The 25,879-nt window shown below is 35.4% G+C and overlaps 3 protein-coding genes across 3 annotated transcripts in view; 1 reads left to right on the top strand and 2 right to left on the bottom strand.

Moving 5' to 3' along the window:
* LOC134842342 (RNA demethylase ALKBH5-like) overlaps positions 1-25,879 on the bottom strand; it is a 149,231-nt gene that overhangs the window by 8,062 nt on the left and 115,290 nt on the right. The window lies entirely within an intron of this gene.
* Positions 1-25,879, top strand: part of LOC134842343 (proteasome subunit alpha type-1-like) — a 359,095-nt gene that overhangs the window by 241,371 nt on the left and 91,845 nt on the right. The gene's annotated exons all lie outside the window — the stretch shown is intronic.
* Positions 13,852-25,879, bottom strand: part of LOC134841467 (probable protein phosphatase 2C T23F11.1) — a 28,702-nt gene continuing 16,674 nt past the window's right edge. The window contains exons 2-5 of the mRNA XM_063857475.1: positions 23,467-23,616; positions 22,644-23,009; positions 22,310-22,455; positions 13,852-14,949 (exon numbers count right to left, since the gene is read on the bottom strand). Of these exons, the coding sequence (XP_063713545.1) occupies positions 14,770-14,949; positions 22,310-22,455; positions 22,644-23,009; positions 23,467-23,616 (842 nt within the window). The 3' untranslated portion in view covers positions 13,852-14,769. The remainder of the gene's footprint in view (positions 14,950-22,309; positions 22,456-22,643; positions 23,010-23,466; positions 23,617-25,879) is intronic.

Raw genomic sequence — 25,879 nt, 5'->3', positions numbered from 1 at the left:
ATTGCGAAATCAGAAAAAAAAATAGATGAGTGGAATTAAGCCGACAAAACATCAGCAGACAAACCAATGTCTGCAAGCTCAAATTTTCCCAGAAACAGGTTCGAACTACGGACCTTAGAATCCGAAACCTCGCGCTTTACCACTTGTTTTTATATAAAACCTAAGCAACCTCTAGGCCAAATCCCACTCTTTATAAAAACCAGTCTGATTTTTTTACAGATCTGTAAGATAGGTTATTTACGGGGGAAAAGTTATGTTCCCGATTAGAAGTCATTTTCTCTCGCAAGAGCACACAAACTGAATTTTAATATCAAGTATCTGTCCTGAATTTTAATTTCAAAACGTACTTCTCTGTCATTTTCTATAGAATTTCCTCGTGTATAATTTCAACAGCTGCATTTGAAATTAAAATCCAAACTAAAAACGAAATCACAATCAATGCATCAAGAGTCATACAAAATGCAAGAATCATACATCATACAATCATTCAACCTACATCAAAAAACACTCGCTGGGTTATATTCGAAGATATCTCGTTCTCGTTCTAGGAGCTATTGCAATCAATTTTCTTTGGATACTATCATTGCTTTGAATTCGTAGAGTTTATTGAAAATGAAGTGCTTTGCTTGGAAAACCACGCAAGCATTCATGAAATAAAAGTGAGGAACTAAATTTGTTGAAATTAAATTTTCTGGAAAACACCATTAGGAATGTTGAAAAAGGTATAGCTTACAGGGGTGGTAGTGGGGCGGAAGCCTCCGCCTTTCAGTGATTTCACCCTCTCTCCAGCCAAAGGGTCTCCCTTTGGTATTATTCTATTACATCCATTTTAGGCCGACCAACCCTAAAATTTTTCTACAGGCGCCTTTGGCTCCAATATATACTAATTTCGAGAGGGAACGCAAGCCAAGCCCACAAAACGCAATTTTTCAAAAATTGGCCCAAAAACGGCTTTTTGATTTCTTTTTCAGCCAGCGGCGCCAAAATTTTGGTAAGCAGGGTCTTTACACTGTTCTGGGAGTGCTCGGAAAGTCTATTTAATCGACCCCAGGCCAGATCTCAAGGCACATGCATTACCGGTAGACGACGTGCGAATAGGCCTCGAAGAAAAAGCAAGTTCAATTTCTTACAGTCTTATAAAAAAATGTTTATGGAAAAAATTCTCGTTCCCAATTATAAGTCCTTTGCTAGTGACAAAATCTGTAAATTCTGCAAAATTACTTTATATATCGTAATGCGACAACTCGCAAGAAAAGAGAACTCGAATTAAAAGACACTTCGCAATATGCTCACCGCCGCAGTCGCGCCAACGTGTTGCGAGCTTGCCAACATAGGGTAGGACTTTATACAAAATTCAGAGCCGGTTATCGCCGCAAAGCCGCGACGCGCGCATAGCGCGCCTACCGGCGACCTTAAACCGAGAATATAAAGTTTCCAATTTAGCTTCAAAAACTTGCAAGTAGTCGCTTTCCTTAAAATTTGCGAGTTGTCTTTTGTCGCGAGTTGTCTTTTTTTGCGAGTTGTCGCGGTACCTTTATATAAACTCCGAGTCAGACGCTGACATAAACTGGGTACAAAAAAAACTTAGACCACGCTCACGATTAGAAGCCATAATAGAAGTTTAATCGAACGAAGTTAAAGAGTTAACTAAGTTGTTTACAGGAAAAAAATCATGTTATATATTAAAGTAATCATTTATCCGATCAACTTTGGATTCGGTTGCATTTAAAAATCCAGTTAGAAAATTTGATGGCAGAACAATTAGATTTAAATTTGACTAATCTTCGCCTAGTTTTAGAGCTTTTGCCTGCATTTTAAGCTTGCAGTATTAATTGCGAGGCTCAGGTAAAGAGAAAACAAAGCAAAAATTGACAATTTATTCTATCCCAATTTCTAGGACTAGTCTTTACACAATTATATGTGTTACATGCACAGCTAACCGCTTCACTTTCACAGCAAATAATTTAATGGTGTTTGAGATTTTTCAACCGTCTTGCACATGATAAACTGCGTGCAAATAACTCGACAACAATTTTTATTTCGCCGAATGTTTAAACAAAACTAGGTAAATCAAAATACGTCGTTAGGATTGAATGAAAAGTTATACCGCAACAATTTCAACCGTGATGCAAAATGTATAGAAAAATGTAGAAAACTCATAGAGAAAACTCAAAACTTCCTCTCAATAACAAAAGAAACAATGACTACGATTTTCTGCAGATGAATCGGGAAACCGAAGAATAAAAAATCGAATATTTTTTTCGTCAAAAAAATCAAATAGTTAAAGAAATGGTTAACCAGAAAAAAGTCTGTATTCCAATTTGCTAACACTTGCTTATCGCAAGCTGAAAAAAGGCTTCAAATGTATGTTTAAAAACCGAACCTTCCAAAATTTTTGAAAAAATCAGTAACAAAGGCGTTTTGAGGCACATTTTGGAAAATTTTGACCAAAAAATTGCGTTATTCGGCGCGCGCTCCCCGCTCAAAATTAGTAAATATTGGCGCCAAAGGCGCCTTTAGAAAAATTTTAGGGTCGGCCGGTCAAAAATGGATTTCTTAAAAAGTACCAAAGGGGGGACCGTTTGGGTCGGCAGGGTGTCGAATCCCTGAGGGGGGAGGGGGCGTCCGCCCTAAAATCCGCCCCTGGAACCTTCAAAAAAGACAGTTCTGCGGGAAATAAGCCGACAAAAGTGAGCAGATTAACAAAATTCTAAGACAGCAAATAAACTTTCAGTTAGCACAAAAAACATTATTCACTGCAATTGAATTTATCAAATAAAATAAATACTTGACTCCCAACACAACACTAGGCCACTAAGGCGATAAAACATAAGTCGAAAAACTTGAGGTAAAAAAAATTTCTCGCCCGAAAAAAAAGACAAGATTCAGCAAAACTACAAATAACTGAAAAAAACTATTTCAATTACAATGAAATTTGATTACAGCTCAGTAAAATCCGCGAAAAGGCAAGTCAGACAAAAAAGACTTTTTAAATCGGAACATTTACCAATTGAAAAAAAAACTAGTTCTGGCCAGATTCAAACCTAGGCTTTTGCATCTTCAAACATGCAATTATTATCAGCTAAGCTATCGAAGATTCAGATGAATTTGTTATACAATTTGCTAACCCAAAAATACCCTTTTACAAGTTGTCCATAAAACTCTTTGAACTTCATTGGTTTATGATTGGTGCTTTTTTGATAAAATTAACCCAATTTGAGCTGGGAAATCTGAACTTTATATTCCAGTTTCGAAACTAGAAGTCAATCACGTTTTTCACTACCTTTACAATTTCGCTGTTCAATAGTGGAGTTTACCTTCCCTTTAACAAAAGAAATGAACTAAACTTGAAAAGAAACCAAAAATCAAAGCACGAAAAATCAAAAATAAGCGTGAACAAAATTTAGGACTTTTTACTAAAAAAAAACCAACAAAATTACCAAGACCATTTTAAGCCTTTTCATTACGTTCACTATTCGTAATTACCATGAAAAATTAAGGTCATAACAATTTAAATTTTAAAACTCGACGACGCCCAACCCCTTTCACATCCGACCCCTCCTGAAAAGTATAAAGCATATAACTCTAGTATAACTCCTCAAACGGCGATACATAAAAAGAGTAAGGCGAAAGAATATAAGCCCCAGCCATTTTCAAAAAAGGAACCTTATCACAATCAGGGTTCATAAACTTGCAAATTACAGAACGATTTTCTTTTGCAGAAAAAATTGCGAAATCAGAAAAAAAATTAGATGAGTGGAATTAAGCCGACAAAACATCAGCAGAAAAACCAATGTCTGCAAGCTCAAATTTTCCCAGAAACAGGTTCGAACTACGGACCTTAGAATCCGAAACCTCGCGCTTTACCACTTGTTTTTATATAAAACCTAAGCAACCTCTAGGCCAAATCCCACTCTTTATAAAAACCAGTCTGAATTTTTTTACAGATCTGTAAGATAGGTTATTTACGGGGGAAAAGTTATGTTCCCGATTAGAAGTCATTTTCTCTCGCAAGAGCACACAAACTGAATTTTAATATCAAGTATCTGTCCTGAATTTTAATTTCAAAACGTACTTCTCTGTCATTTTCTATAGAATTTCCTCGTGTATAATTTCAACAGCTGCATTTGAAATTAAAATCCAAACTAAAAACGAAATCACAATCAATGCATCAAGAGTCATACAAAATGCAAGAATCATACATCATACAATCATTCAACCTACATCAAAAAACACTCGCTGGGTTATATTCGAAGATATCTCGTTCTCGTTCTAGGAGCTATTGCAATCAATTTTCTTTGGATACTATCATTGCTTTGAATTCGTAGAGTTTATTGAAAATGAAGTGCTTTGCTTGGAAAACCACGCAAGCATTCATGAAATAAAAGTGAGGAAGTAAATTTGTTGAAATTAAATTTTCTGGAAAACACCATTAGGAATGTTGAAAAAGGTATAGCTTACAGGGGTGGTAGTGGGGCGGAAGCCTCCGCCTTTCAGTGATTTCACCCTCTCTCCAGCCAAAGGGTCTCCCTTTGGTATTATTCTATTACATCCATTTTAGGCCGACCAACCCTAAAATTTTTCTACAGGCGCCTTTGGCTCCAATATATACTAATTTCGAGAGGGAACGCAAGCCAAGCCCACAAAACGCAATTTTTCAAAAATTGGCCCAAAAACGGCTTTTTGATTTCTTTTTCAGCCAGCGGCGCCAAAATTTTGGTAAGCAGGGTCTTTACACTGTTCTGGGAGTGCTCGGAAAGTCTATTTAATCGACCTAAGAAAAGGTCAAAGTTTTTTTGAAAATCCTCCTCCCCGCTCAGTTATTTGCATGAAAAAACCTCCTAGCCGCAAATGAAACAAGGATAGCCGGTTACTGTGCTAGTAGCACAATGAATATTCCGACAATAGTCTAAATTATATATATTTTTCAAATTAGTGTCTGCGCGGTCAGATAAAAGGACCTGAACAAAAACTGGAACTTAGGTATAATCGAGAGCCATAGTAAAATAAGCAAAAATGTTAGAAAACTGACTGAAAACATATGATAAACATCAAAAAAAGTTGGCATAAATTTTTGAGGTTTTTAATTTCCAAATGACGCTAAAAGACTCCAAAAACAACCTATTTGAGTAAAAATAGCTTTTCATTGAGCAAATTGGGCAAAAAAAAGGCTACTGTAAGCCTGCTCGCTCGTATAATTCGCTCGAATTTACCTCGCAATTACTTAAAAAAAAAACGAAACAGAAATGCATATTTTAGTTATTTTGACAGTCACCCATTCTTTGGCATATAACGAGTATTCAGAAGCTATCCAAGTTCTTCAAATGTTTTCGGATATCGATTTGATGAAATCAAGTTGTGCAGCATCCCATCTCCTGCGTGACCGAAAAATGATTGACTAATTTTACGGCTACATTTCTTCTAACCGTTGAGAAATAAATGCTCACAGCGACTAGGCAATTCTTTTAGGTTGATACTTATTTCCATTGTTAACCTGATCAACTCGCGTATTCACTTAACAGCCTGTACAAGAATAACTCATTATCAACTTTTAATTAATTAACGATTCAAATATTAAATAAATAACTTATTTCAAGACAGTTATAAGTTTTAAACTATAATAATCAAAAATATAAGTGAATTTTCTTTTCAGTCTAAAAGATGATGTGAAAATAAAAATGGGAATTCATTTGTAGATAACACTGCACTTCGGGTGAAAATTTTGCTGGAATTCGACTTGAAAAGGGCAGTGAGCAACAGTCATGCGCTTTTTAGACCAGCTCAGCAAAAAGTTAGATCAATCACCTAATAAGTCTTCAACGTTAGATGGCATGATATGTTTCGACTTCAAAGTGTAAAAACTACTAAGAGCTGAAATATACAGAACAGGGCAGTCTACTAGAACTGCTGAGGGGCATCTTAAACTATGTCTTTAGCCAAGGCCAAACATTTGCTCATCAGTAATGAAAACGTCCAATTACCGCAAAAAGAGAAAGAAAATTCGATTCGCCAACAGAAACCCATCATCAAAAATAGTCCACAGAAAGTCAGCCACCTATCAAAAGATGTAATAAGTTGATCAATTTCACAGCAGATGGCTTTTTAAAAAAATGACGTTGTTTATAAAAATTGCCCGTACACATTAGCGACTCGAAACGGTTTTAGGTGCTATCTAGAACCTGAAATGTAACGAAAAGAAGTGCATATACTGTATGACAACACGAGCTCATCATACTACCTGGAAAAACACAATACGGAGAAAAAGATAATCCAAAGATTGCTCCCCCTACTCGTTCTGAGCAACTCCTATACTCATTCAGTCAGAAAAGAAAATTGTTATGGGTCTTCGATATTTATTGATTTTTCCGAGTTGTTTTCTTATATATTTTTTTATTTTTAGCTGTTGGAGAAGCGCTAAGAGAAACCCAGCTTTCTACGGCTTTGTTAACAACATTTCGCTTTTCTCACTAGTGGCTTTAGGATTTTAGTTTTAGGATTTTTCGTTGAAAAAGGAAATGAAAAACTTCAGACCTTTTGCTTACTAATGCGCATCTCAATAATTTTCGGAACAAATAAACTTCATTTCAATAATTATTGTTCCCAATTAATTACACAAAAGGTCGCATTCCGCTTTCTGATAACTTCGTAATCACAGTATTAGTTTATGCTTCATAACAGTATTAGTTTATGCTGTTCAACTTGAAAAAAAAACAACAATTTGAAACAAATTCGCCAAGCTATCTGAAAATGTGTTCTACAATTTAACTCCTTGCCAAGTCATTTAACTCAAAGTCACGGCGATTTCAATCCGTGACCAGTTAGCTTTTTGTATAATCTAACACCAAATTTATTACTTATATTAAGCAGCACTCAATTGCGCTTTTTAAGGGCATATCGGACGACAAAACTGATGCATCCTTATTCAATAAAAAAACACCAATTTCCTGTTAGTTGTTTTCAAACTTAACCGCCAAAAAAAACAGTTTAGGTCAAGCAATTTGAATGTTTGCATACACATTTTATATGTCTATATAACAAGCAATTTGAAGTTTGAATACACATTTTACACCAATAAACATACACGGCGAAATGTTTTTTTTTTGTCAAAATAGGGTATTTATAGTGTTCTTTGAGCCTCGAAAATCATTTTGGTCGACCTAAACAAAAAGATTGACAAAAAATGTACGAAAATATTTTAACATCCACCCCTAGCCATCGAGGAAATTCTAGATCCGTCACTGACTGACTCCAATTTTCAGTTCAGAAACACATCAAAAATTAGCCAAGTGGGAATGCGTCTGATTCTGAGTAGTATTTAAAGCTTGAAAACCAAATAACTGAAATGTGGCTGTGCGCAGATAATGATGAGCTGATCAGCTCATCATTATCTGCGCACAGCCACATTTCAGTTATTTGGTTTTAAGGCTTTTAATACTACTCAGAATCAGACGCATTCCCACTTGGCTACTTTTTGATGTGTTTATGAACTGAAAATTGGAGTCAGTCAGTGACGGATCTAGAATTTTCTCGAGTGCTAGAGCTGGATGTTAAAATATTTTCGTACATTTTTTGTCAATCTTTTTGTTTAGGTCGACCAAAATGATTTTCGAGCGCTCAAAAAACACTATAAATACCCTATTTTGACAAAAAAAAAACATTTCGCCGTGTATGTTTATTGTTGTAAAATGTGTATTCAAACTTCAAATTGCTTGTTATATAGAAATGTAAAATGTGTATGCAAACATTCAAAATGCTCGACATAAATAGTTTTTTGGCGGTTAAGTTTAAAAACAACTAACAGGAAATTGATGAGATTTTTTAATTGAATAAGGATGCATCAATTTTGTTGTCCGATATGCCCATAAGAAGGGCAATTGAGTGCTTCTTAATTTAAATTTAAGTAATAAATTGGTGTTAGAAACTAGATTATATTCTATTTAAAAGCTTCTATATGCTACGAGCAGCCAATTTTGGCACATAAAATTCTAAGTTTCTTGAGGTCTAAGTTTCTTGAGACCGCTGCCAATGTCGCCTGGCTTTTTCCTTGTCCGAAAGTTTTCTCCTTTCAAAAATAGCTGATAGCTATGTTCTGATACTAATTATCTACAAGGGCCGTATTCATTTTGTCGACCAATTTACTCGACAAACTAATAAATCCACTGATCGACAGGATTAATCCGATAAGCATTTAAATCTCGTCCAGCTTGATGTTGATGACGATCATTGTTTGGTAGAATTGGCAAGGCAAGTCACACTAGTGAAAATTCATAATCGCCTTTACCTAAAAAAAATCGCGCAACAAATAAAGCACTTATAAGAATAAAGCCGAGTTGCCTCATTATATACATCTGCACATATGCAACAACTCTGGACTATGATTACTGAAAAAACCGAAATGAGACGTAGATTTCAAAAAAAAATCTAAACCTTTCCTTCTTGCAAAAAGCAATTCTTTCTGGACTCAAAAAGTCTTTTGGCTCTAATCAAAATCATGGAGACATGATTACTCGCGCATTTTCGGCAAAAATCAGTTTTATCTAGGAAGGTACCGGATAGTATTTGCATCGTTTCTGTTTGTGAAACTAATTCTTGATACTCTTGTCTTTTTAGTAAAGGCACTCCATAAAAAAAACAAATCATCGGCCGCTCAATGCATTTCTGGAAAGTAATGCTAGCCGCTTCATACAATATATTGTTTACTTCAATAGTAACTACGTATTTCACTCAAAATGATGAAATCAATCAAATCGAAGTCTGAACACTATTTTCAAGCTCGAGTCTAGACCAAAATAAATTGTATACTAGCATTCAGCTAACTAAATTTGATCGTAAATTATACAATCATAAAAATAATCCAGCTGTACCCGTCTAAAAACTCTGAAAATCAGTAGTATACCAAAAAATCTCGGACTGAGAAAAAGTTGCAAGTCGTCAAACCATTTAGGGTTATTCCATTAGTTTCTTTCATTATTATTTCTACTGATAAGTTACATATTCAAAAAAGCCAAAACAGTCGCTTTACCCTAATCAGTTAAATAGAAAGTTGCAAATTTAAAATCAAAAAAGAAAAAATTTCTCATGACAAAGATCCAACGTTCGATAAGGACCTTAAATAAGCTACATCGCAATTATTTATTAAAATCAAAACCGATTCTTTTTTCAAGTATTCAAAAGCATAGTGAGAATTACTCTAGGTAAAGACGTAAATCAAGAACGTTAATCTCAGCTACGAACACTTCATTAGATGACTATTAATGAGGTTGTCTAGAGATCTCACATTAACGATAATCATAGATTTCATGATTTACAAAAAAAAATAATTAAAAATGTTGAAGAACGACGAGCTCCAAATTCTATTGCATAAACAAGCTGAAGGAAAAACAATAAATTTCAACCCCTGTCTCTACTTCGCATGCACCAAAAATGATTGGTGATCTCTTCACGAGGAATTTTTTGAAGAAGTATATTGGTTTTGGTAGCCTCTTTTAGATTTGAAAACTTTTTTATTCCTGGATGTTCTATGTTAAAAATTGAACTAAAAACTTAAATAAAAAATAATTCTTTTTATTTTGTTGAAGAAAAAGATCGACAGTAAGATAGCTATTTGAACAAATATAAGCGCCACCGCATATTTTCTCTTCCGTTCATTTCCTGTCATTGCGTCCCCATTTCAGTTGTTGCAGCAGCTTCTGCTTAGAATATTCTAGATTTTAGGAAAAAGTACATCCGAAGTACCAGCAAAGCTCGTAGATCTTTCCAATTTTTGGGGGGCTTCCGACGAGCTCAATGTAATTGAAAAATAGGAAAATCAACCTCAATAAGAGAAAAATCTCAAAAAAATGAAGAGTGATTAATAAACCGAAGGAGGGACGGGCAAAACTGACTAGAAAACAGTACCTATCGCTAACAATTTTAGTACATATTTCGGCGATAAAGCTGATTCAAATAGCGGCGCACACTCATGTAGCCGAGCTTCCACTGATGTGACATAAAATCGGGGAGTAGAAACCTTTTCTTCTGATTGATTTGTCTTCCAAATCTGAAGAAATCGTTTTTTTTTATTGTGCAAAAAAACTGGAGCATCTTCTACACTGAAATCACCTTTAACACTAAATGTTTATCAATTTCTTTTTCCGACCTTGCAATTGAGCTATTACCCGGCAGCAACCATTATGATTGATCGGTTTCTCATCTTTGTGTAGTACAATAATTTATCATTTCATAAATCAATATAACAATATCCCTGATATAATATATAAATTGTATTTAAAAACGCAATATTTGAAAAATTTGTTTGCCCCTATTCAGGTTTGAATGAGTTTTTTGCGAGTAACTCACTGCTTTAGCACCACGAATATGCTCATCTCTTGAAAACAAGCGTGAATAATTGGACCAAACGGCATTTTAAAAAAAGACATATTTTTTTGATTGATTTGATCAATATTCACTATCGTCTTTTTGGCACAAAAACTAACCCAATTTAATAGCTTGAATCACTAGTATGTATTTATTCCGCTGAAAATTCTATAAAAATAAGACCTGCGAACAAGAACAGTAAGACAATCACGCTTTTTCCCCACACAATTTGCTACGTATGGGCTTCGAACCTACGGCCTCGAGAATTGAGTCTGACACCCTGCCCTTTCGGCCATGAACGCTTAACAACGGGCAAACACTAGTCACAAATAAAGCAGCTACATATGCTAATAAACTGCCAATGCTATGCACCAAACTGGCACCAAATGAAAATAGACACAAATTTGCAAGTAAAAATTTGGAAAATAAACTGACAAGGCATCCACACTAATTTTGCATGTAACAATTAGGAACGCCTAAAGTCACATTGTATAAATTATGAATTAAAAAAATTGTGAGATATGTTGAGTTAGAAAACATCTGAAATCGAATTTTGATTATTGTTGTTTGAAACAAACAAACTTTTTCGTAATATTTTCCGTCCACCCCATATCCATGCCTCGGAGCATGGATATGGGGTGGACCGCTGGAAGGATCGATAGATAAATGGAAGGCGGGATAAGTGAACAAATGAATGGCTAGATGACTGGTTGGATGGATGGCTGGTTCGAGTAATGGAAGTTGTTTGGATGGCTGGATATTTAGACGGTTAGCTGGGTAGATGAAAAGATGGATGGCTTCATCTTTGGAGGGATGGATGGTTGATTGTATAAAAAGTGGAAGGATGTATGAATGGCTGGATGAGTGCAAGGCTGAATTGATTGATAGCTAGATGGATGGACGACTGGTTCGTTATCTGAGTGGATGAATTGCTTGATGCATGGATAGCTGGTTGTAACACGGCATGGAGAGCTGATTGGAAGAAAAGATTGCCGGATGGCAGGATAGATGGATCGCTGGTTCGTTGAATGGATGTTTAAACGGTCGGTTGGATAAATTATTACAAGGATGACATGACGGATGGATGGGTGGCTCAATGGTTTATTGGTTAATGGATGACCAGCTACATGGTTGGATGGATGGCTAGACAGAATGATGGCTTGATACATGAAGGTATGGAAGCATCAATGCCTGGATAGATCGATGGCTGAATAGCAGTTAAAGGAAATTAACCTTATTTGGCTCAGTTGAAAAAATTTTTGAGACGCCATTTGTGCAAGACAGCGAAGGGAAATTGGAGGTTGAAGTGAGTTTAGAATTGAGCTGAAGATATTTTGTGAGAAGGGGAAAAAACTGAAATTATTCACTTTATGATGGCCGCTTTTGACTAGGAGCCAATTCTTGCAGTAATTCGCTGGTTAATTTTGTCACATCATATGCGACAAGGCAATTTTAATCTAGTTGTCGTTATTTCGTCAATTTTGTCCATGCGGCAATTTTGTCTGGAATTTCCTCATTTTATATGTTATATCGGGGAGTGTGTTACAATCTTTTTTATCTGATTGATTTGTTTTCCAAATCGTGAAAAAATCAGTTTTTTTGTATTGTATTGTGTTTGTATTTTTTGTATTATATTATCAGTTCATAAATCAATATAACAATATCCCTGATGTAATAAAATGTATTTAATAACGCAATATTTGATATATTAGTTTGCCTCTATTCAAGTTGTAATGAACTTTTTTCGAGTAACTTACGGCTTCAGCACCACCCATATGCTCATCTCTTGAAAACAAGTGCAAGTCAAACCAGCGAAAAATCAAATTTGAGCACGAACAATCTCAAAAACACAGTCAAAGCAGAGCTTCGCACCCTTTGCGATGCAACACGATCATAAACAGCATAGGTCGAAAAAACGATAAATGTTTAAAAAAAAACTAGGTGAACATCAACTATGTCTTGATGAAGCACACGTAGGGCCAAGCTAATGCTAGACTGTTTTATATTTTTAGAATTTGTTATACTGATGCGAAGCAAAATGGGTAATTTCAAAAATTAGACTTCGCCCAAAACCGTAGTTGTTTCTTTACTAAAATCAATTGAGAAGACTGAATCGAGATGTTCGAGAAAAAGGAACCTTCCCTGAGATATCATACAACAAATAGAAGACTCGATGTCCTTTCGATTGAACCCTTCATCCCGGATTTCATGGATAAGTTTCTAAAAAAAGTCAAAAAGCATCCAAATAACGGTCAAACATTCAAAAAGTTGACTTTTCGAAATTCATAACAATTTTGTGCAAAAAAGACTTGGCCGCTCAAGCAGCTAATAAATCCAAAAACGGTTTTCTCGAATTAACACGGTGGAAGTTTTCAAGAAAATCGAAAAGTTTCAAAAAACGATACAAAAAAGTATTAAGTTTTTCGAAGGCCAAATTTTTCGGTATGAAAAATTAATAGGAAAAATTACTTACACAATAGGAAAAATACTTTTGGAGTAACTTACGGCTTCAGCACCACCCATATGCTCATCTCTTGAAAACAAGTGCAAGTCAAACCAGCGAAAAATCAAATTTGAGCACGAACAATCTCAAAAACACAGGCAAAGCAGAGCTTCGCACCCTTTGCGATGCAACACGATCATAAACAGCATAGGTCGAAAAAACGATAAATATTAAAAAAAAAACTAGGTGAAGCTAATGCTAGACTGTTTTATATTTTTAGAATTTGTTATACTGATGCGAAGCAAAATGGGTAATTTCAAAAATTAGACTTCGCCCAAAACCGTAGTTGTTTCTTTACTAAAATCAATTGAGAAGACTGAATCGAGATGTTCGAGAAAAAGGAACCTTCCCTGAGATATCATACAACAAATAGAAGACTCGATGTCCTTTCGATTGAACCCTTCATCCCGGATTTCATGGATAAGTTTCTAAAAAAAGTCAAAAAGCATCCAAATAACGGTCAAACATTCAAAAAGTTGACTTTTCGAAATTCATAACAATTTTGTGCAAAAAAGACTTGGCCGCTCAAGCAGCTAATAAATCTAAAAACGGTTTTCTCGAATGAACACGGTGGAAGTTTTCAAGAAAATCGAAAAGTTTCAAAAAACGATACAAAAAAGTATTAAGTTTTTCGAAGGCCAAATTTTTCGGTATGAAAAATTAATAGGAAAAATTACTTACACAGAAGAAATTCGCACAACTTGTTGTTTCAATTAAAAGCAAGAACTCAAGATATGGGAGAGTAGTTTTCGAGAAGTCATATAGGTTAAAAAAAAGAGTACAAAAACCAAATTTTAACTTTTTCGATGTCCATAACTTTTTTGTTGAGAAAATTTTGGGCAAGCTCGATTAATCAGAGGGCAGCTTTCAGAAAATTTTCACAAACAGTTCTAAACATAGAACCCAAATTCTCATACTTGGTAGAGTAGTTTTGGAGTAAAAGAGAAAACATTCAAAAATTTGGGTCAAATATTCCCCCCAAAGACTTTTTTCGAAGCCTCAAGAGAGTATGGTGACGTAAAAAGAGATAAGAAGATTATAGAGGCACAGAGATACAGTATTTCAGAGAAACTGTGGGACTTAAAACTTTTTAAAGAGTAAAATTAACCTTTTGTAATCCAAATCCTAGATATGATCAGCTAGCGTAAATAATCGCTCGTTGTTACCTAGGTTTCAGCTAACATTGCTATTTACTTGATGACGCCCCTCAGAAAAAGAACAAGAGCTCAGGATAAACAAGAGTTGAAGATGCAATATTCTTTGAACCATGAATAATCGATTTTTACATTTTCAGCTAAATTCAAGAATTTTCGTTATGTTGATGTTCGGCACGATTGTCATGGTTTCAAAAAAGCATCAAAAGATATCTAAATCTATCATGGAATGATTTTGAACGATGAGAATAAATATATCTAAAATCTGAACCTCCCAAATCAAATAGCACAACTCAAAGACGCCAAAACTCACTTCAAAAATATCTCCAAAGCTTCGTACGGCAACGAGTAGGATCTATCAAAGCATCTATAAAACAGATTCGAGATGAGTAATGCATGTTCTTCAATTTGCAAAATTATACAATGATAACTGAATAGTATAACAAATGGCAGCTTTTCAAGTTTCCCTTTCCATGCCGACAAAATACTGTCATAAAACTTTACTGAAAAGTAAGTAAATTTCGCAAATTGCCACATTGATCTTTTTATTTCTATCTTTCTATTTTAATTCTTTTAGAGCATCTCTGATTTTATTTTAAATCTAATTTTGCGTCTGATTTTTTTTTGATGAGAGGGGACACTACTGAAGAGCCCAAGTAGCAAATCAGGAGGCAGTTCATTCGACTCAACTATCTACTAGACAGTGTTGTGAATTCTTTCAATTAGACAAATGGTTCATTTATACGAATGGTCCAATTAGAAGAATGTAGGGGTCAGGGGCGTCGTTTTGGAGGGCAGGGCGGCGCAGCGGGAGGCAAGAGTGGTGTATGGTTCATCATTTAGGAAGCACACCAGTTGCACTGTCATGTTGTCACAGCCGAGGCCGCCCATGAACCGGTCTGGGGCAAGACACTGGTCCATTAACTCTTCGCATATCTGCAAAAAGGAAACATGTTTTTTTCCATAATCTGTAGAGGTGAGGCTGAAAAAAACGCTTATTGAGAATAATAGTGCTCATATCGAGCCAAGCACTGAAACCTTTTTAATTTTTATCTCAGATGCTTTTGGTAAAAAAAACCCTGAGATAATATATAACTAGCCTGTAACGCACCTCCGGTGCTTCGAATTTTCAACAACTCAAAAAACTATTCTTTGAGTGTACTCTGACAGCACCCAATTACAGGGTTCGTAATTACAAATTTTGCAAAGTTTATTATTAGAGTTTTTTATACAAATTTTGAAGAACCAAAAAATTTTGTGAAGTTTTCTATAAGTTCTTCGAAAAATTTAAAATGAACTAAGAAACGTCACATCTGGTAAACCGAAAGCAATTGAGCAGTCGCATTTGGACGCAACATTTGCAACTCCTGAGAGTACTCTTACAGTACCCAGCGTTGTAGAAACTTCACCTTAAGTTTTCTACAAAAAAGATATTCACATCTCGAAAACTACCAAAATTTGAGCAGTCTTTTTTGATGGCAATATTCGCAATCTTTAAAAGTACCTAACTACAGGGTTGGGATTTTCACTTTAACGAATTATTTTGTAATTTGAGTTTTCTGAAAAATTCCAAAAAAAATCACAAAAATCGTTGTATCTTAAACAAAAATGATTTGGGCATTCTTAAATGGAGGCCAAATTTGCAACCCCTGAGATTACTCTGACAGCCCCACAACTACAGGTTAGGAAATTCAAACTTCGAAAAAAAATTAATTAAATTTTCATGATTTTTTTTTTGAAAAAATCACAAAAACGTCAAATCTGGAAAACTAAAAGGATTTGAGCAGTCAAATTGTGAGGCAAAACTCGTAGTTCCTGAGAGTACCCTAAAAGAGCCTCACTACAAAGATGAAATTTCAAGTTCTGTGAAATTTTTTATACTTGAGTTTTCTGAAAAATTTTGAAAAAAAACCTAAAAAAAGGCCATATCTCGGAAACTACAAAAATTAGAGCAGCCATAATCTGAGGCAAGCTTCGCAACCCCCTGAGAGTACCTTCAAAGATTCCAATAACAGGATTGAAATCTTCAAACTTTCGGAAATTTTTAACATTTAAGTTTTCTGTGAAAATTTCGGAGAAAATCATAAAAGACGTCATATTTCGAAAACTACAAGGATTTGAGAAGTCATATTTGGCGCCAAAATTCGCAATTCCTGAGGGTACCCGGAAAGAGTCTCACTACAGAGATGGTAACTTCAAGTTTTGTGAAAGTTTTTATACTTAAGTTTTCCGAAATTTTTTTTAAACAATCCAAAAATCGACGTATCTCGAAAACTACAAAGATTTGAGCAACCATATTCAGAGGCAAGCTTTGCAACCCCCTGAGAGTACCCTCAAAGATTCCAATATTAAGATTGAGATCTTCAAACTTTTGGAATTTTTTAATATTTCACATTTTGAGAAAACTTCGGAGAAAATCATAAAAAATGTCATATCTCGAAAACTACAAGGATTTTTGAGCAGCCATATTCAGTGGCAAGATTCGCAACTCCCTGACAGTACCCTCACAGATTCCAATAACAGGATTGAAATCTTCAACATTTTGGAATTTTTTTACATCTAAGTTTTTTTGAAGATTTCGGAGAAAATCCTAAAAAACGTCATATCTCGAAAACTACAACGATTTGAGCAGATATAATGTGAGGCAAGATTTGCAACCCCTAATAGTACACTCACAATATCCACAACAGGAATGAGATCTTCAACGTTTTGGAAATTTTTAACGTCTAAGTTATTGAAATCATAGAAAACGTCATATCTCGAAAACTACAACGATTTGAGAAGTGAGATTTCGAGGCAAGATTCGCAACCCCTGAGATTACCCTGACAGCACCCAACTACAGGGTGAGAATTTCAAAAATTAAGAATAGTTTCTAAATTATATTTTTTAGAAATTTTTGAAAATATCGAACATTGCCTATCTCCTAAACTAAAAGGATTTGGGTATTCATAGAGGGAGGCCATAATCGCAAAACCTGGGAAAACTCTGACAAAATCCTAGTATTGGGTTGCTATTTTCAAATTTGATTAAATAAACATTGAATTTAAACTGGAAAATCGAAAAAACCTTAAACACTGCAATATACGATATATCTTCAACGTGAAAAAACTCTTTTGTTAAACATGCAAAAATAATACGTAGAAAAAGCTTCAACATGGCGAGATAGTGAAGCCCGCATTTAAATACATAATAGATAGATATGTATTTAATAACGCAAAATTTATACATTAGTTTGCCTCTATTAAAGATGGAATGAGTTTTTTGCGAGTAATTCGGGGCTTTAGCACCACGCATAAACTCATCTCTTGAAACCAAGCGTGAATAATGGACCGGAACCAACATTTTTTAAAGAAAAAATAATGACATAATTTTTGATTGTCAGGTCAATATTTATTATGTTTTTCTTGGAAAAAATCTAACCCAATTTAAAAACTTGAATCACTAGGTATGTTATCATTCCGCTGGAAATTCTAACAAAAATAAGGCCTGGGAACAACTAGTAAGACAATCCCGTTTTTTTTTCCACGTAATTTGCTATGTATGGGCTTCGAACCTGCGGCCTCGAGAATTGAGTATCACACCCTGCCCTCTCGGCTACGAACGCTTAACAACCGGCAAACACGAGTCAAAAATAAAGCAGCGACATACGCAAACAAGTTGCTAATGCTATGCAGCAAAACTGGAACCAAATAGAAACAAATAATTGTTTTGAATGTAATAAACTGGAGGCAACTACACTATGTTTAAATTATGCATTTCAAAAACTGCGAGCTATAATGAGTTAGAAAAAACTCTGAAATCCAGTTTTTATTATGATGTTGCTTGAGACAAATATCTTTTTTCAGTTGATTAAAATGCATCAACTGTGTTAACTTAATTCTATTCGAATGTCAAAGCACATGCTATCAAAAAACCGTGAACGTGCCCAAAAAAAAGGCACCAATATTTGCATTTGCGACTTACGGTAGAAAAAAATAGAAAAAACGTAGTTTAAAACTAACGCTCACTTAAATTGAAGGCAGGATGTATTATAGCTTGATAGACGCATAGATTGCTGTCTAGATGTATGGCTAGAAGGCTGGTTGGATGGATGGTTGAAGGTATGGAGGACTTGAATGATGGCTGCATTGAAGGAGGACTGGCTGGATGTATGGATGTCATGATGAATGACGGGTTGGATTGATGAAAGTATGTATGGATGGGCAATATGGTGGGTTGACAGGTTGGTTGAATGGCATGATAGATTGACGGCTGGATAGATAGCTGGCTTTATGATGGTGGCAGGAATGAGAGACGGCTGAACAGATGGAGGGCTTGTTAGATGGAGACATGGCTAGTTGGATGGATTGCTAGATCGATGATGGATGGATGGATTCATGGATGGCTAGATGGATGCATGGCTAGATGCTGGACGTATGATCTAGAGGGATGGATTTTCGGATGATTGATGGCTGGCTGAGATGGGTGCATCTTTGGATGAATGGATAGACGGCAGCCTGGGTGGTTGACTGAATGGATGGAAAGAGGCAAGATGGAAGGCTGAATGTCTTGATCCATGACTGGCTACATAGATTAATAGCTTCATGGATGGATGGTTGCTTAAATGGACGAATGGCAAGATAGATAGATTGAATGGACCAGACGATGGCTAAATGAATGATGACTTGATGGATGGGCGGTTGAGTTGAAGCCTAGGAGCATGGATATGGGGTGAACAGCTGGAGGGATCGATAGATAAATTGATGGCGATGGCGAGATAAGTCAACGAATGACTGGTAGATGACTGGTTGGATGGATGGCTGGTTCGAGTAATGGAAGTTCAGTTTGGATGGCTGGATATAAAGACGGTTGGCTGGATAGATGAAAGGTATAAAAGGCTTGATCTTTGGAGGGATGGATGAATGATTGTACAAAGTGGGTGGATGTATGAATGGCGGGATGAATGGAAAGCTGAATCGATTGAAGGCTAGATGGATGGACGACCGGTTCGTTATCTGAAAGGACAAATTGCTTGATGGATGTATGACGGTATGGAGAGCTGATTGGATGAAACGATTGCTGGATGGCATGATAGATGGATGGCTGGTTCGTTGATTGGATGTTTGATTGGATGAATTAATACAATGAATGGCCAGCTAGATGGATGTATGGCTAGATAATGATGGCTGGATGCATGAAAGGCTAGAAGTATCAAGGCCTGGATAGATCGATGGCTGGATCGTTTAATGCATGAAGGGATGAATGAAAGGATACATGGCTGGTTCTACGGACGGATGGTTAGATGGATCGCTTGTTCAATGAATGGCTTGATGAATGGATGAATCGATTGATGAACGAATTGCTTTGATGGAAGGATGGCTGGCTGAACGGATAGTTTTTTTGATGGCTGGATGAAGGGCTAGATGGATGGCTAAATGAATGGCCGGATTTATGAATAGTTGACTGCTTGGAAGGATAGTTGGGAACGCTGATTGGATCGATGGCTTGATGAATGGATGGCTATATCGATGAATGGCTTGTTGGATGGATGGTTGAATTGATGAATGGATGGCTATATCGATGAATGGCTAGTTGGATGGATGGATGGTTGGATTGATGAATGGATGGCTTGGTTGATGGATGGTTGGAATGATGAAAAAATGAACCGCTAGAAGGAAGGAAAGGGATGTAAGGATTGTTTGTAAGGATCGATAAATGGATGGCTGAATGGATCGATGAATGGCTGGTTCGATCTGAAATGACTGAAACAATCAAATGTATGAGGCCATATCTGCAACTGCTGAGAATACCCTGACATCACCCCGACAAAAGGCCGAAAAACTCAAATTTAATTTTCGGAAGTTTTTTGAAAACATAAAGCGCCAAATCTTGAAAAACAAAAGCCGTTGAGCAGTCATTTGTCGGCCAGATATAAACCTGAGATTATCTTGACAACACCCCCACAATGGACTTTTGACAATTTCGAAAACGAAGTAAAATTTTTTATATCTAATTTTTTAAAAGTCGTAAGAAAAATGGCAACTCTTGGAAACTATAAAGTTTGGAGGCAAAATAGTTACTTGACATCACTTAACTTAGGGGTTAGAAAAGTAAAATTTTAGGAAAGTTATGAAACCTAAGTTTTGTAAAAACGTCATTTCTCGGAAATTTGAAAGACTTAGGTTTTCATATTTGGCTGCTGATTTTGCAACTCCTGGAACAACCCTAGCAGCACTCCAACTAAGGGTTGTTAATTTCAAATTTAGTGAAATAAGAAATACATTATAAAAAAAGGGTGAATCCCTCCTTTCCACTACACTACACTGCCCTGCTCATACCCCCATAAGTCTAACATTCAGGTCTTACATCATGGCCTAGTATTCATAGATTGAAAAAGTTCTAAAAATTTCAAGCATTGCAAAATATGATATAGCTTAAAATGCAAAAATTCTTTCGCTATATATTCAGGAACGTGTCACACACAATTTAAAATGGAATAAATATAGACAGCAGGAAAGTCTTAAAACTGGAATTCACTTTCAAAACTAGAAGTCGACCACGTTTTTCTGGACCTTTAATCTTTCGCTGTTCAAAAGAGGAGTTTGCCTTCTTTTCAGCAAGGAAATGAGCTCAACTTAAAAACTTTCAAACGTCAAAACGCAAAAAATGGAACTTGAGCGTGCATTAAACTTAAAACTTTTTCCTGAAAAAAAAACACAGCTAACATACAGCTGGAAAGAGTCAATGAGCATAACGAAACATACAAAAAAACTGACTTCAACTAAATATTTAAAAAATTAAAAAATATGGCTGTACACCTCTTGAATTTCATTCAATTTCTTTGACTTTCAATTAGAGCTCATTGACGTATTTTAATAAAATCACTTTAATTTCAAAAAACTGGATCAATAGGGATACTTTTTTTTTACTCCACTGGGAAATCTGATATTTAAATTCCACTTTCAAAAATAGAAGTCGATGACGTTTTTGTGACCATATCCAACATTTAGCAGATGAAATCGAATTGAACTCCAATAGTGCATAGGTACCTAGAAGCATAAATAAAAACATTAATATGTATGAATGGACTGCTTTAAAATATTATTGCATTTTATGACTTTTGATTAACATAAAACGAAAAAAAAAATCACAAGCACCTATATAAAATTCTTCACTACTATCTTTGACACTTCAAATGTGAACACAGGAGCTAATCTTAGCTTCGAGACACCTATGATACGTCACAAACACAGCGAGGCAAGTTGGTCTACATAAAGTTGCACGAAAACTCCTAAAGGGAAGCAACAGTTCCAGAATTATCAAAGACAAAAATCTACCGGAAAATTTCTCTGAAAGTGCCTAAAAAATCAAAATTTTGTTGAAATAAGGTCTACTACCTGGTTACAATTCCTTTGCTAATCGCAGAGTAAAAATGAGAAACCTTCCAGCTACTGAATATTTTTTGCAGATTACACTTATTAGTACGCGCCTTAGACAAAACAAAAAAGTTAACATTTAAAGCACGCTTTTCTCAAATTGGGTGAAAATTAGACAAAAAGAGAAAATAAATTCCTTAGAATTTATGCACAATTATTATGGTGCAAATTGATTTGCAAAAGCTGGTCGAACATTTAACCCCTAAAAACATTTATTTTTGTCAATAAAAAATTAAGTTTAAACAGTTTGTTTAATTGCTGAAATAAAAATATTAAAGTGAGCCTTCTACGTGGCCTAACAAAAACTTTTCAGGGCATAATCCCCTTAAAATTGCGCAAAACGTCCTGAATTTGTTTTTCATTCAAAAATTGGTACTTTATACAGTAAAATTGACAATAAATTTCAGTTGACAAAATGAGACGATTATACCTTTCTTGAATTTTATTTGGCTATTAAGAGAGGCTCACTTTGAAATATTATTGTCAGCATTTGAACAAAGTTATGGCTTAATTTTCGATCGACTAAAAAAAGCCGAAAACGGTCGTTTTTGGGGTTAAATTTTGGATCGGCAATTTGCAAATTGAACCGTATCAATTCTGCTGAAAATCGAAGCAATTTTGTGCTCTTCATTTTTTGTCTAATCATAATCCTATTTGAGAAAAACGCGTTTTAAATTTCAAGTTTTTGTTATGTACGGATAATTCAAATCAGCGCAGTATTCCAAACTGCTGTATTCTAGAATAATTAACAGCCGGATCAAAACCAAATTTTATCAAAAAAGAAAAACCAGCAGCAAACTATTTCATTAATATGTCAGAATTAGAAATCTTTCTGTTTTCAAGTTTAAGAAAAGATTATTAAAAAGATTAGGTTAGTGACCTGAGCCGGTTCCATCTGTTTGGCGATTCTCCTGCGACAGAAGTCGATTACCTCTGAGTTGGTAAGCACATCCCAGATACCATCACAGGCAATCACTAGGAACTCAATTTCTGGTGCCAATGCAGTCACTGATAATTCAGGGTAGGCTGAAACAAATTATTCATAAATCGAAAAAGGGTACAAGATAAAGGGATAAAAACCAGTTCGTGTGAAACAGATTCTTTTAAAAAATATATTAGAAATGGCTGTTCATCATGAAATTGTGATGTGAATTTCTACTTGAGTTTGGATTTAAAAACCATACGAAGAAAACAGAATCGTATTGGTATGTTACCAGTTACAATCTGGTCTTCTGGTCTGCGTGATTTGTTCCTCTTATAGTTGAAGTCCCCGAATGCTCGTGATAAGGCCAGGTTTCCGTTCACTCTGTTGAACTCAACCCACCCACCTCCAGCTAAAATACGCCTTTGCTCATCCGCATCATTTGGTTTATGGTCTCTGGATATAGGCACTGCGTGACCCGCATAGGATATAACTGCCCTGGAATCGCCCACATTTGCACAGTACATTTTACCAGACTTAATAAGGATGGCGATGGCGGTTGTTCCAGCTAGATCGTGCATGAGGTCTTCTGAGTTATGCATTTCGTCGTCTAGCTGCATAAACGACTGTCGAAGACTATCTTCAATGGCACCTTTTTCTACAACCAAAAAAAATTGAAACATTAAGTTCAAAATTACAAACTGCTATAATTATACAGTTACAATTTCACTGGCTTTCTTTTGAAAGGTGTGAAGCTTTTCGTATCTTTGAAAACTGCCGGTTCGAACACCGTCGTAGCAATTATCATGCGAAGTGAACCATTTCTATGGCAATTGATTTTAGGGGCCGTACAATTTTTTTTGGATGTATTTAGGGGTAGTAGCCTCTTCAAACTTTATATGTAACTTCAGCGCTCATCAAATATTCATCGTACTCTAACGTTTCTCTTTTTTCGACTTTTTCAGATCAGGTGTTTACTGTTATTTGACCTTCTCATAAATCAATTTCAATCAGAGCCTGGGTTAATTGGCCTTCTCGGAAATTTCCGTTAAATCGCCCATGATACACTGAGCCGATGAGATCGAATGTATCAGTTAGTTACGATAGCTACTGACGGTATTTGTGGTTGTTGATGAGTCTGAGGTGTAGGTTCCTGCTGGCATAGTCTGATATACGTCTGCCCCCGTGGCCATCAAACACCGCAAAGAAGTTCACGTTCTCGTCACCGCCCAGTCTCAGCTCCACCGTGTGGGCATCCTCCATTGCTACACAAACAACAACAAATAAAGGCTGTTGTGTTTTTCACCCAAAAAAAAATCAAAAAATACTAGTCAAAAATGACATAATTATCAGTAAAGAACAATCTTGACTAAAATCTGATATTATAGAATGTTACTTATTTTTCAAAAAAAAATTGTTGGGAACTCATTGGAAGGTTTTCGCCAAAAATTGTATATTTAAAGCGCGCATGTCCCATATAATTGATGAAAAAAGATTCTTTTTGATGAGCAACAACAAGAAAGCAGCATTTTTGTGCAAACAGACACAAATTTTGCAGGGAATCTGTGCATTGACATGTAAAGCTTGGCTTGTATTGAGAAAAACAGTTTTGTCATTAAAATACAAGCTTCGCTTCTATTATATTTTTTGCTTTTTCCCCACCAGCAAAATTTTACAAGTAAGAAATATTGTTTGCATGATTCGATTGTACTGAAAATTGATTTACGGTCTAATTAGGCCATGAAGAAACAGATTTGTTCTTCAAAACTATCCTTTCGTTAAACCACTCGTTACACCGTAAAATTAACGCTCATGGGAGGTGGGGGAAGGAAAAAGAGCCCTATTATAACCAGAAGCGAGTGGATCTTCGCGTCACTTCGCATTACAAGCTAGAGAGACAAAAACGAGACTGTATTAAAGACATGCAAAGAAAAAAAACTCAACGAATAGTTCCGACCCCTAACATGAATTGAAAAGACAGACTGAAAAAAAACGAAATTGTTTCCCTCATCGTTCCTAAGCCACGAACACAAGCAACAAAACTTTAAAAAAAAATCTTTAAGATGGAAAAACCAAAATTGAGTAAATAAACCTTGAATGACTAAACCTACCCAACAGAAGGTTGCCAAAAGGTAAAAGAACAAGGAACCGCTTAAACGGAGAAAAAACATCAGTTCAAGGCTCTTTGAAATTTAAAACTAACTATGGATTGCCTCATTTTTGATATAATTGACCCAATTGGAGAAAAGTGGATCACAGAGTAAAATTTTTATTTCGCTGGGAAATCTGAAAATTAAATTCCATTTTAGAAACTAGCAGTCGATCATCTTTGTTGAAACCTTTGCACTTGTCCTTTTGAGCTGAACTTAAAATGAAATCAAAATTCAAACCTCGAAAAAGTAAATTTAAGCCTGAACAAATTCTAAGACTTATGCTAAAAAAAATCGCAACCTATATAAGAGTCTGAACTAAGTTAATCGACGCTTAATAAACTACCTTCTTTATAAGACCTTTAATAAACGACCTTCTTAATAAACGACTTTCTTTAAACGACCTTCTTAATAAGCGACACCAACAAGAAAACATGCGCAGTCTACGAAAATAACTCATACGATAAATTTTTGGGTCAAACAACCGTACTGGAAAACAAAATAATGACCAACAAAGGCAAAAACATGTTTCCAAAATAGTGACCAACAAAAACAGAACATGTTGCCAAAAAAACTCAGTTGATGGAAAACTATTAAAAATATACCAAAAATGTGCAAAAACTCATGAAACCAATTACATCTAAAAGAAAAATATGACAAAATATGCCAGTCCAAAAGAAAGAAAGGCTTAGACCAAAATTGTTAAACCATCTTAAAATTTAAAAAAAATCTTACTTGAATTTTTTTTAGATTTCATGAAATTGTTCAATCACTCCCATATAACACGTACAAAAAATAATTGAAAAAAGCCAACCTTCTAGCGCGAAAATCTACCGAAACATTTTTGGCAATAAAAAAACTCACAAGAACTCTTTAAAGTGCACCAAAGGCACATATCACAAGCAACTACTAAATAAACTATGCTGTTACCTCAACAGCTGAGGGACAATTAAAGACGATAAAAAACATTAATAAAATGAGCGATGTGCTAAACACTGACTTTATCTTATATTTGTCATGTTTATATCTGTTGGGAAGATTAACGGTAAGAAAAATCCCAGATGTGAACATCTAAATAAACTAATTAAATTTCATCTCGCCTAGCGGGGAGAAAAAAAATCCTATTATCGTATTTGACTCTCATTTATCCAACTTCGGCTCTTAAATATTTTTTTTCTTCCTATAACTCTTATCTGGAGGTAAGCTCTTTTTCACCCCACCACTAACCTCCCGCCACCGCGGGATAATAGGCATCAAGTGTAATATCAACTTGGTGACAACTTTTTTACACATAGGCGATTCGGAGCATATATCGCAGATGGGGGAATTGACAAAGAGCCAGCCGATAAACCAGAAGTCGAAGAAATAATAATAAAAA

The sequence above is a fragment of the Symsagittifera roscoffensis genome, chromosome 3 (genome assembly GCF_963678635.1).
Source record: "Symsagittifera roscoffensis chromosome 3, txSymRosc1.1, whole genome shotgun sequence".
NCBI lineage: Eukaryota > Metazoa > Xenacoelomorpha > Acoela > Convolutidae > Symsagittifera > Symsagittifera roscoffensis.
Note: the sequence above shows the minus strand (reverse complement) of the source record. Positions and strands in the feature narration are given on the sequence as shown.